This window comes from Triturus cristatus, chromosome 7 (genome assembly GCF_964204655.1).
Source record: "Triturus cristatus chromosome 7, aTriCri1.1, whole genome shotgun sequence".
In the NCBI taxonomy this organism is placed as follows: Eukaryota; Metazoa; Chordata; class Amphibia; order Caudata; family Salamandridae; genus Triturus; species Triturus cristatus.
Genome location: NC_140590.1, coordinates 777713087 through 777725623, shown reverse-complemented (window position 1 = coordinate 777725623; position 12537 = coordinate 777713087). Strand labels below are relative to the sequence as shown.

The window sequence follows — 12537 nt, the reverse complement described above, 5'->3', positions numbered from 1 at the left end:
GCATGGCAGGGACCCTGTGGATTTGAGGGTACCTGTTGGTTCACATGAATGAGTTGTGATCCGGCAGGGAGGCTTACAGTAGGGTTGTCTTTACCTCAGCAACTAGGAGAATGAGGTAAGGGAATTACTGTTGCTTCCACAATTTACATTATTTCATGCTATGCGGATGGTAGCAGATGGGTATGGTTCAGGGGCAACCAGCTTTTATCCATAGCTATGTCCTTCCTCCACATCTTGTGTGTGCAGCGCGATGTGTGCGGCATGGGACATGACTCATGTATGACTGGAAGACTATGGCCAGCTCACCCTGTGCTCTGCAGTTCTGGGGGGAAAGTAGCAGACACAGGGAATGGTTTTTGAAGGTTGCCTGGGGGCACGTGGGGAAAGGTCAGTCAGAGGCAATGCCCAGCAGGACTATAGGAGATCTGACCAAAGACATACACTTTGACTAGTGCCCAATGATCACAGCTGAAGACTATCCACTTTACTCTGTGGAGCTGGAAAACCAGGTGCCGGATTAGGCCAGGAGGCTGGAGAAAGTGCTAAAGGATGCGCGCAAAGGAAAGACTCTGCACCTGGAGTTTGCTCACCAAAACTCTAGGTTTTGTGTCCAGTGGTAAATAACTCTTCCAAACAGTTAATTCTAAAATATCAATAATTAAAAAAAGGTTCAAAAAATGTATTGAAGTAAGGACAGTGTGAAAGGGAGGCAGTGTTTAAGGTTGGGGGTTAATGGTATAGGGTATAGAGGTTAAGGGTATGGGGAAGAAGAAGGGTTAAATGTATATAGTAAGGCTGGAGTATGGATTAAGTGCTTGGGATATAGTGTTATGGGTGTAGGGCAGGGATTGTGGTTTAGGGTTTGGGTAAATAATATATGGTTCAAGGTTTGTGTTTTTCTTACTCTGCCTCCCATTACAAGTTACTAACCCTGTGGATCTACCAGTTCAGCCCTAGACCACGGGTTGTAAAGTCTTAATTTCTAATTTTTGCATGGTATTTGTTTGATTCACCTAGATAGCACAGAGGGTGGACGATCCTGAAGAAAGCCTATTCACCTCAGATGAGGGTACCAGTTTGACAGAAACATTGTGGCCTCTCAATGTGGGTCGAACTAATCCCCACTACACTTTATTTCTACCATTGAGGATCTAAAAAAATGTCTTTCTCCACCAATAGGTAGTTTTAACCTATACCCATTCCCCTCTGCACTTTAGCCCTTCATCTAACACACACATATGCTCATCATAGCACCTGTTCCGCTACCAACCTTGAAAACCCCTCGCGAGCTCCCTATATAAGGGTAGTAGCTCGCAACAGCATCCCCAATACCAGGGCCAGCAGGGGTCCGATGATGAAACATGCCACCCAAGGGTGGGTGAGGGCTTTTCGTTTTTAAAACAACAATATTTAATGTATTTGTCCCAGCTTTAACATAGTGTCCACACTGATTGCTTAGATTCCAGCGAGGTTTTATTTCTGTGGGTATCCAATGGTAATGTGTTACATTTAGCGAGCTTAATATCCAATTGCTATTGAGCCAGTGTTCTCAACAAGTTCGCATGGCTGAATGGTTTCTGTATTCTAAGAATGGATTTACAGAATTTGGGCTTTATGTTAACCCATTCTTTGCTAGACAGACCTGTTCCATAAAGCATTGCCAACAGAATGGAGGAGATCCAGGCTGTGTCGCTGTATCCAACACCGAACTCCCGAATAAGCTCTTTGAAGAAGACACTGACGGCTTTTGGGAAGGCATAGGAAAATCCAGTAATGACAAATCCTCCAAAGAGGATAGCCCATCCCCAACCTCCATCAGGGGCTTTCACGGCAGGAGCACCGTCATCCACCACCACCGCTCCCATGGTACCACCAGGCTTGGCTCACTGAAACAGAGACAAAGAAAGAGAAAAACGGGGAGGGGAGAAAGAGAGAGCGGGGAGATATTACAAGTCAGTTGATAATAGACGAATATGGCCCAAAACAATCTGTTTGTGCATCCCCCCCATTTCACCTTGGTGTTGGGCTATTGCAATTTATAGTACTAGTATGAAATATTATAAAATTACCAAGAATTGTGGTATGGGAAGGAACAACTAGAGGATTTTAGGGGAATTAAATTAAAGGGAGTGGAATGGAAATCGGGAGATAGGGTAATAAGTTAAAATTAGAGTAGAGGGAAGACAATTCGGTACAAAGAGGAAAGAATCGTTGCTAAAGCAAACATTTTAGATTTGTATAGTCACACATTTTTGGGAATGCACTATTGATGCCTTAGCTTGACTCACCATGCCAGATTGTGAAGTCCCGTGATAATGAGATGCTGCGCCAACACAAGCTTTCTGTTAAAACGTATTGGTTGGGCTTTATTTGGTCCTTTATTTTCGGTGACCTGAGTATTCTGAGGGGCCCGGTAAAGGCAGCTAGCTGCGCCCCATTGGAATTGTGAGAGTCATGGCAAAACTACTGCACAGCTCCTTAGGTTTACCTGGAGATTTTGGTTGCTGAAAAGAGCTGAGATCACTGTGTGAAAGTTTAGGGAAAATAAAAAATGACCATTGGACTCAGACCAGGAATGATCAATTCCATCAGTAACTCCTCATTTATTAGAGGACCCTCAGGGTCGAATTTGTCGTGGGTTAGTTTCCCCTGTTCCCTGAGTTACCAGTATCTCCGGTCTCTTAACTGGAGTGAGAAAAATCCAATTCATTTACCAGACCACACAAAATGAGGACCTCAATAAGTTAAAGTGTGGTCATTTTTGTAAGAAAATATTAGATTGGATCTTAAGTAGCAGTCACCTGGGGCATGAATAGAATTGCATGTCAGAACTGCTTTTCTCCCTACTAAGAGAGTCCCTCCTGCTCAGGTATTTGGACTAAAGGAGTAGGAGGTGACGCCATCACTGTGATGCCCACTTTCCCCTCATCATGGTGACTTTGGCACACATGGAAGATGGGGAGCTGTTGGCAGGAGGGAGGGAGACTAGAAAGGGGAGGATAGAGAAGAGCAGGGGGATATGAGTAAAGGGGAGTGAGTGGTGGGAGAAAGTAGGGTAAGAAAGGACATGAATAGAGAGAGGTGCAAGAAAGAGAGCAGAGAGGTAGAAGGGTATGGGAGCGGTGGAAAATGGAAAGAGGTTCAGAGTGAGAAAAGAGGGGGCGATAAGGAAAAAAGAAGTAGAATGGACAAGGCAATAATCAAAATGAAATGGTTTCATTGTATATCAACCTTATAAAAATGCTTTTATAAAAATATTGCAATTGTATGCCCATTACATACAACAGTATACTTCATGTAGACATTTCTTGTATTATTTAAATAACATTAAAATGTAAGTTCTCTGGGAAAGTTCAATCAAAGGACCATCTTTACATGTCATTAACAGTTTGTAATCAAATTAGTGCTAGATTTATAACAATTTGTGTAATAAAGGAACAAGGCATACAGTTCATACATATTGCCCTCTGTTGTCTTAGTATAGAGGGAGCCACAAAAACGAGAAACTGATATATTAATTATTCCAATACCATTCCACCAACATAGTCATGCACCATCATAACAATTCTTGAATTTAAAATAAGCTAGCTGTTTCTAAGTTCTTCTTCATTCTTGTCTTACAGCATTCAACAAAGGTCAGTTTCCTCCTCCTCATTACTCACTGGTAAAAATAAAAAAGGGAGCGAGTAATGTTTGAGAGTAAGATAATTATATCACATTCTTTATAGATTCACTTGCTTATACTTTTCAGCCAATAAGTCTGTCCCTAGACAAATTAGAGGGGACTCTTAGCTTGAAGACCTTCATAAATGGCTGCATTTTCCGCCTCTGAAATTCAATTTAAATCTTAATAAACCATATAATCTTTCTAACCTTCTTTTACCTGAAATTTATTACCATGGTACCAGACACTTAGGGCCTCATGTACGTAGCCGAATACCGGTCGGTAACGGCCGATTTTCGGTAATTATACCGTTACCGACCGGTATTTAGGCTTGTGACATGTAGGGGGCTCATTTCTGTATTCGGTAATTTACCGAATCGGTAAAATTACCGAATCGGTAATTTTACCGATTCGGTAAATTCCGAATACAGAAATGAGATGTAGGGGGAGTGTGTGTGTGTTGTTTGGAGTCGGTATTTACCACCAACTAATAGTTGGTGGTAAATGAAGTATGGATGTGTGAAAGCATGTGATAGCGCTTAGGAGTGTGCAATGTGGCAGACATACATGCCCTCAGGGGTGCAACAGGGTGTCAATGTGACACCCTGCCACCCTTGCTTGTGCTCCCCCATTACCGAATCGGTATTTACCGATTCGGTAATGAGGCATACCTTCCCATCAATGGGAAGGTATGCCTCATTACCGAATCGGTATTCGGTAATTACCGACTCACTCCGATTCGGTAACATTTACCGATTTTTAACCTACATACACTTTACCGATTCTTAAATACCGATTCGGTATGATTCGGTATTTTAGAATCGGTAAAGTGTATGCCACCTACATGAGGCCCTTAGTCCTCAGTAACAACTTCAAATGTACTGATGATAAACCTTCAAAATCAAAATACCATGTAGATAGTCTTTTTTTGAAAGCAGATCCTAATTATAGGTTTGTCTTGGACTGTCTAACAAGTAGCTTATTAGCCTTTGAATATCAAGTTTGGGCATATGTCTCTAGCTTACCACTTTGGTGCAACTTTAGTTCTCCACATATCTGCACATAAGTAGATCTCAGTGTGGCGATCTTTGATTCTAGGGAGGGAAGAGTCTACCAACGATAGCTAGTCAGGCAAATTACTCAAATACAGTTTAAAAGTAAGTGCTGTGTTAACTCACCCTGGCCATAATCCTCACTAAATGTCAACTTTGTGACTCAAGAATCCGTCACTTGTATTTTGATCTTCCACAATTTTCAGATCTGTAACTTCATTATTAATTTGAACCCTGCCTTATCAAGTTGCCAAATAAACAATTTAATCTATAATATCAGTTGAAAAGGAATTTTGAAATCTGCAGTGCCTAAAAGGATACTGTGTTAGTCACTTTTTATTCCATCCCTTGTGAACCTGGATAGAAGCATACATTGATCAATAATGTAATACCGCTTGTAATTCCTGTTTGTTCCTCTCTGAGTAGGTTGGTTGCTTTTACCCTGTAGGTTTTGCCAAACTAACCTTGGAAATATTTTATCAGGGATCTCGGTTTTCTATGTCCCTTTACTTATATAAAGAAAAAATGATAGTACACTTCCAGGAGGCTGGATAGCTCCAGACAAATAGATTGCAATAGAGAGGAGCATTAAACAGGCTGTCCAACACCTGATAGTCTGTTTAATGAACAATCTGATGGATTTACTGTTGAAGACTTTGTTTAACCAGTCACTTTTTCATTGCACAAGGAAACAAGGGAGTGGCTGGAGTTCAGTTTCTTGAGGTTGTATCAAAAGATGTAGATAAAGTGCAAACTGGCTCGAATACTTCTCCAATTTGCACTCTGATATCACTAAATCAACTGCCCACTCTTTTTTTCATTTTCTATTGTAACTCTTGGCATTTATCTCCACTGTGAATGTTTAATTTCCTTATTTAGGCAACTAAAACCCTATAGCGTTGTTGGCAATAATTTAGATAAACCATATTTTCTAGTGCAGTGGTCCTCCAGTTCGTTTCTTTGGTTTCTTCATATTAGATATAAACTGTGAACACTCTCTATAAACTCAAGGATAGAATGATGGAACTCTGATGTAGATCAGTGGGTACATTTTTCTTTGCCAATTGGTTGTACACACCAGGTTCACAAAAAGGGATAAGCAATCTTCTATGCTCTTAATTGGCTGAATAACCGTAGTAAATGCATCCAAGGAATCGATTTAAAGAATAATTTGAAAATATTGCCTTAATTCCGATGTCCATTCTTACTCTAAATTAATATCAACCATCCCCACGAACCCAGTTTTATGAATAGGAGGAGTCGTGTAAATTATTCAGATCATTTGGACTTCTGTTAATATTCAGGCTCCTTGAGCCGGTGGAGCTGACGAGCTCATGGTTACGCACCTGCGCGCTACGAGAGGTACTTTACCTGAGAACACTTATTTTAGCAGCCTACACAGCAACCCTACACACTCACCTACTCCCTGCTGACGAGAGGCAACTACCTCGAAACACGTGTCCAGGGATGGCTAACGCTACACTTACTTGCACTCATGACTTGGACAGAGGCGTACCCGCTGACGCTGACTTCAGGGACCACAATTCTTTGGGGTAACACGCTGGTAGGTAGAGCAGTGTGCGACCAATTGGACTTCTGTTATTATTCAGATCATTGTCAGAGTGCTTGCTAACCCACAGTTATTTGCAGATATGTGTATGTATATATAATGCAGTGCCATTCTCTGTGATGTAATCTAAAACAGTACAGCACTTATTCCTTGAAAGTTTGCATTTGCTTAAATATTATCTGCAGCATGACTATTCAATGTCAGAACCTGGCCTTTTACAATTTATGCCGACCTTTGGTATCTTTTTTTTTTCTTCTTTTTTTTTGTCCTCATTTGCCTGCCCCACAATCTCCAAGGGAAACGCCACTCCCCTTAGATGTCGTCTGGAACTAAGAACTGTTCCAAGCCATACCAAGACATCAGTGGAGTGTAGATTGGCGAGAGACGTTCGAGAATAAAGTTGTTGGGGAGAGGGGAGAAGAGTGTGCTAGGGCTCACAACCCCTTGAAGCTCCATCTTGAGCTTGGAAGGCCATTTGAAGGAGACCGCCAAGGCGCCTGGAGTATGATGGCATAATCATTGGACCCGGGGGGAAAAAAAAAAACCCCGGAAGCTCAACGGAGCTAGTTAAATTCACTGGACCAACAAGTTCCAAAAGGAGAGGTTGCGTTGCTGACAAGCTCTGGCCATATCCATCTTTGATGTGTCATATAGGGACTCTAGCGAGCCAGCGTGTGATGGGGCCTTCTGGTCTACCCAGAATTTACAAATCTGCCGTCTAGCCAGCAGAATTGCATAAAACAAAAAGCTCGTTGCCTGGCCAGAGGTGTTATCGTCTACCCCAAAAATGATTAACGGCAGAGTAATAGGAATATTCTTCTTAAGGATAGAGTCCAAAGTGATCTTAACTTCCTCCCAAAAGGTGCTGATAAATGGACATTCCATGAACATGTGAAGATCGGAGGCAGCAGGAAGATTACACTTATTACATGCTTTTCCAGGATGGTATTTAGATAGTCTTTGAGGGGAAAGATAAGCTCGGTGGAGGGTAAACAGGTGGTTCCGCCTTAACCAGGCCGGCTTAACCAGTTTATACAGGCGAGTGAAAGATCTTATCCATATATCCTCGCACTGCATCCCTGTGGGCCCTCCCCACTGTGTGTCGGGTAAAGTGAAGTCCCCATCCACTTCTTCCAAAATGACCCAGTACCAAAAAGCTACCTCTTTCCCCCCCACTTGTCTCTCTACCAACTGTTCTTCCAGGAGGCTACTCTTCCCCGAGTATGCCTTTTTCCTGATCAAATCCCGGGACCAACTGGCTAACTGGATGTATTTAAATCTGGAAAGTGTTGGGCCAACTTTCTCATGTAGCTCCTCCCATCCAACCAAGGCCTCGTCTACCAACAGCTGACCCCACCTTTCTATCCCTGCCTCTCTGATAGGTGTTGCGAGACTATCCCTCAGACACAGGGGAAGCCCCGGCGAGTCCCAGATTGGGGCAAACCGAGAGTAGTAAGGCAACCCCACCCTTTCTCTGATCGCTTTCCACATCATGACCAGGGATAATAAGATCTTTAACCTCACCTTCTTGAAACATTTCCGGTCTCCAAATTTAAATAGAAAACCATCAGGTGGCAAATCCGCCCCGTTCAACATGGCCTTAAACATTTTTCCAATCGATGCACTTGATGGAGCCTTCAGCAACATCCTGGAGTACGATAACTGAAAAGCCCAAGCATAGTATTGTAAGTCTGGGAGTGTGAGCCCCCCTTCTCCCTCCTCCTCCTCAACTTTTTCCAGGCTAGTCTGGTGGCTTTATAGTTCCAAATGAAAGAATTTATGTCTTGTTGACACTTATGAATTTATTTTTGATCAAACATTAGAGGGATGGTATTGAAAATGAACGTGTATTTGGTGAGGATGGACATTTTTACTAAGCTGACTTTCCCCAGAATAGTCAAAGGAAGAAAGGCCCAAGCTTTTAGCAGTGCCCGGCATTCTCGTGAAACCCGATCCAAGTTGGTATAAGCGATTTTACCTAACTCCTGAGTAATCCTGATCCCCAGGTAGCGCATAGATTGAGTAACGACCAGGTCTGGGTTTTGGATGTTCCAGGTCATTACCTCAGTCTTCCCTTCATTGATTTCATATCCTGAAATCTGCCCGAATTCCTTAGCTCTCTTAATAATAGCGAGGAAAGCTTGCACAGGGTCCGATGTATAGACTATAATGTCGTCCGCATATAATCCTATCCGCCTAGCCCATCCTCCGAATTCGAAAGAGGGAATGTTGTTGTCGTCTCTCAATATTTGAGCCAAGGGCTCTATATACATATTAAACAGCAGGGGGGAGAGCGGACAACCCTGTCTGGTACCCCTCGTGATTTTGATTTGTTCAGTGTGAACTCCATTGACCAAAAGTCTGGCCTTTGGGTCATTGTAAGGGAGCGAGATGGCACGACGGAAGTTATCGCCTAAATTAAATCTCCTCAGCACCGCGGCCAAGTAGGGCCAATTGACCCTGTCAAAGGCTTTGGTAGCATCCAGGGTAAAGGTGGCCAAAGGGAGACCATATGAGGTGGCAATATCTATTGCTCCGACCAGGTCGTGTGTAAGATCTGCTAGCTGTCGCCCTCTTATAAAACCCTTCTGGTCCTGATGGATAATTGAAGCAATCTCACTCCCCAGCCTTCCCGCAAGAATAGCCGCAAAGATCTTATAATCGTTGTTTAGGAGTGAGATTGGTCTATAGGACCCACAGTCGGCCGGGTCCTTTCCAGGTTTAGGGATCAGCACGATCGTGGCCTCATTCCATGATTCTGGCGGGGCCATGCCGTCTAAGAATATAGCATTAAAGAGGTCAGTCAAAGATGGAACTATAACTGAACCCAAGGCACTATACACCTCCCCAGGGATGCCGTCCGGGCCTGCGGCTTTAGCTCGCTTCAGTAGTTTGATGGTGTTACTAACTTCGGCCTCTGTTATTTTGGTCTCCATATGTTCCCGCTGGGCTGGCGAAAAAGTGGGGAGGTGGGCCTGGTCTAACCAAGCCTCCCTGGCCAACTGGTCATTAACGATATCTTCCTTATATATATTTTGAAAAAACTCCTGAAAGGCACTCCCTATTTCTGTGGTGCTGGATCTGGCCCTGACTTCCCCGGCCCCTTTTATCTCCTTGATGTATTTCTTGGCCTGATCAGCTTTTATTTTCCAGGCCAAAATTTTCCCTGCCGCCTCTCCATACTCGAAATATGCTTAGATGCCTCCCATCTCTTGGCCACCCTGCCTTGGAGTAGGTTTTTCAAGCTTTACCTTCAGCACTACCCGCTTCTCCTGGTCCTCTATTGAAAGTGATCCGGGTTTCAATTCTATCTGCCTGAGATCCTGCTCTATATTGGTAACTGCTGCTCTATAGGTTTTACACCTATATGAAGCTCTATTTGTTATACAGCCTCTAAGAAAAGCTTTCAATGCTTCCCAAACAGTGACTATTGAGGCTGAATTTATATTGATGTCTAAGAACATACATGCCTCAGCAACAAAAAAGCAAATTTCCTCTTCTTCGAGCAGAATCGTGCGATCAAATGACCAGGATTTCTGCCTACTCTGCTGATGGTATAACAGAGTAAAAACAATGGCAGAATGGTCAGAGAGATGGGAGGGAATGTATGTTATGTCTTCCAAGTCATCCTTCAGGTTATAGCTGAAGAAAGCATAATCAATTCTTGACTTGTGTTTATACTTGTAATTTTGGAAAGAGACCCCTGGAGTGTTACCCTCTCTCTGCCTCCATTCATCCACCAACCCCAGGTTAGACAGAATAGACCTAAGAGTTTGCCTAGATTTAGGTGTAGTTGTTGCTCTTGAGTTAACAGATTTGTCCAGCTTAGGATTTAAAACGATGTTAAAATCTCCCACCCAAACAATAGGATCATGACATGCAATCAGGTGATTCTGAATTTTATCTAGAAATGAAGGGTCATCATGGTTCGGGCCGTAATACCCCACGAGGGTATAAACTAGCCCTATCAGCTGCACTCTTACCAAAAGCCATCTACCACTAAGGTCCTCTTTCTGATCCATAATTTGGGCACAGATCTGCTTTTTGAATATTATAAGTATCCCCCGTATATTGGCATTGTGGTCCGTACAAATAAACTTATCCACCCATTTTAAATTTTTCAACATGTCCATAACTTCCTGTTTTGATAGGTGGGTCTCCTGTAAGACTATTATCTGCGCGGGAGAATCTTTTAAGTATTGTAAAATCCTATGTCTTCTAGCTCTCACCCGCAGGCCTTTGACATTCCAGGATATAAACTGCAGTCCAGTCATAGTGGATTAACCTTTGCTGTCCATCCTATCCTTCCACCTTTTAAACCCAGTTCTCTAGGACCATCCCTCCTTCGCCTCCCGATCTGCAAACCTATAGAGACTAAAGTATATGTTGTAAAAGATGCTGAGACAAACTTATGAGGACTTTTTAAAATTTCTCCCCCCTACCCCCCCCCCCCCCCACCCCCTGGAAAACCCTCCCATGGCGTGGTGTTTTGCCAGTTGCGTCTGAAAAAGGACCATCCCTAAGCCCCCGACAAACTAAGTGAGGAGCGTTCCTCCAACTCATGAGCTGTAGTGTGGTAGGAAGAAAGTAGGAAAGTAGGAGGTGCGATGAAATAAAGTCGATAATGAAGAGAGGGGACCGCACCCCATACTACCCATCTTAACTTAGCTATCATGCTTATCGCCCCTTGTGAAATAAGTCCAAACCTTTTATTTATTTATTTTATCCCAGTTTTCCTTCCTTTTTTTCTTTTTTTCCTCCTTTTCCCTCCTACCTTGTGTATTGTATTTTATTTTATTATTTTTTGTTTTAATATGCTCTACTCATCCCTCCTTCTAGTGATGCAGGTCCTGTAAACTGGGGCAATTATCCGATTCTTCTTCTTGTATATAGCCCTAAATCAGGGGTGCTGCGGACTGATGGAAGCTATTAAATCTTCTGCTTCCTGAGGGGATCGTATATTATGCATTTTATTGTTGTACATCACCCTCAGGGATGCAGGAAATCTCATCTGAACGGTTGCCCCTAATGCTCTGAACTTGTCCATTTTTTGGCCTAGTTCCCACTGTCTATCCAGGGTAGTTTTAGACAAATCTGACCGAATCTCAAAAGAGAAGCCAGTGGCCGTCACTGATTTCGCTTTTAACGCTAGATTAAGGATTTTCTCCTTAAGGGAATAAGTCAGAAAGTTGACCAGGATCTTTCTTGGTTTCACTCTCCCGGGGTTAAGGCGGAAAGGGTCTCTATGGATCCTCTGAATATCCCCCTCGAGACTTTCAGCCGATTCCTCAAGATTGAGTGAGCTTTTTAATAGGGCCACCATGAATGCTTTGATATCGCTACCCTCCTTTCCTTCTGGTATTTTTAGTAAGCGAAGGTTATTTCTACTGGAGTAATTTTCCAGGGATTCCACTTTCTCCTTCATCACGTCACCTTCCTTTAACAAGGATTGGATCTTGGTCTCCGCAGACTCCAGAGTAGATTCCAAGCGTCCTACCGAAATTTCCAGATGGTCTGTTCTTTCGCGGAGGCCGTCCACCTTCTTTTCGAGGACCTCGCAGACCGCCCTGATCTCATTCTGGTTGCTTTTAGACTGTGCAAAGCCGCACCTAATCTCCTCCCTCATAGTGCTCAGGAGTGACTCCAAAGTACCACTGATCTCACCCCCTTCTCCGGAGGGATCGCTGTTAATTATGTTAGTGGACTCTCCAACTCCCCCATTGTGTGCCGTGAGTGATCCAGTCCCCCCAGGGACCAGCGGGGGCGTCAAAGTCTCCTCTGGGACGACCATAGTGGGTCTAACCCCCGGCGACTTGACCACCCCAAGTGTGTCCTCATGGGGGGTGTCGGCCTTACTAATGTCACTCATAGGTCCTTCCAAAGTTCCGGCCATATCACTGATGACCTCAGAGCCGAGTTGTATGTCCAGAATTTGGGGCCGCACCCTGAAGTATGAGAGCAGTGAGGGGGTGATACGAATATTTCTTTTGCCGTCTCTCTCAACTGAATAGGCTTTGGTGTTTGATTTAATCGGAATAGCCACGCTACCTCTTTTTTTATCCACTGGAACCTCCAGTACTTTTGAAGATACTGTCATAGATTGTTGGGGGACTTTAAGACTACTACGATGTTTATCCGCAATGAATACGGGGCCTTTCCCCCTCCTTCTAATCTTGCCTCCTTTCTCTGAAGGTGGCGTACCAGTGGGATTCTGAGTGGGTATGTGGGTCCCTGGCGCCACTGCACCCTCC

General features: G+C 43.6%; 1 protein-coding gene across 12 annotated transcripts in view; it reads right to left on the bottom strand.

Annotated features, from left to right (window-relative positions):
- SLC16A3 (solute carrier family 16 member 3) overlaps window positions 1-12537 on the bottom strand; it is a 160535-nt gene that overhangs the window by 76250 nt on the left and 71748 nt on the right. For all 12 annotated transcript variants that reach the window (XR_014966608.1, XR_014966602.1, XR_014966604.1 and 9 more), the window contains one exon: window positions 1643-1886. Coding sequence is in view for 5 of the 12 variants with exons in the window: in XM_085617575.1 (XP_085473701.1) it covers window positions 1643-1865 (223 nt within the window). In the remaining 7 variants the exon portion in view is untranslated. The remainder of the gene's footprint in view (window positions 1-1642; window positions 1887-12537) is intronic.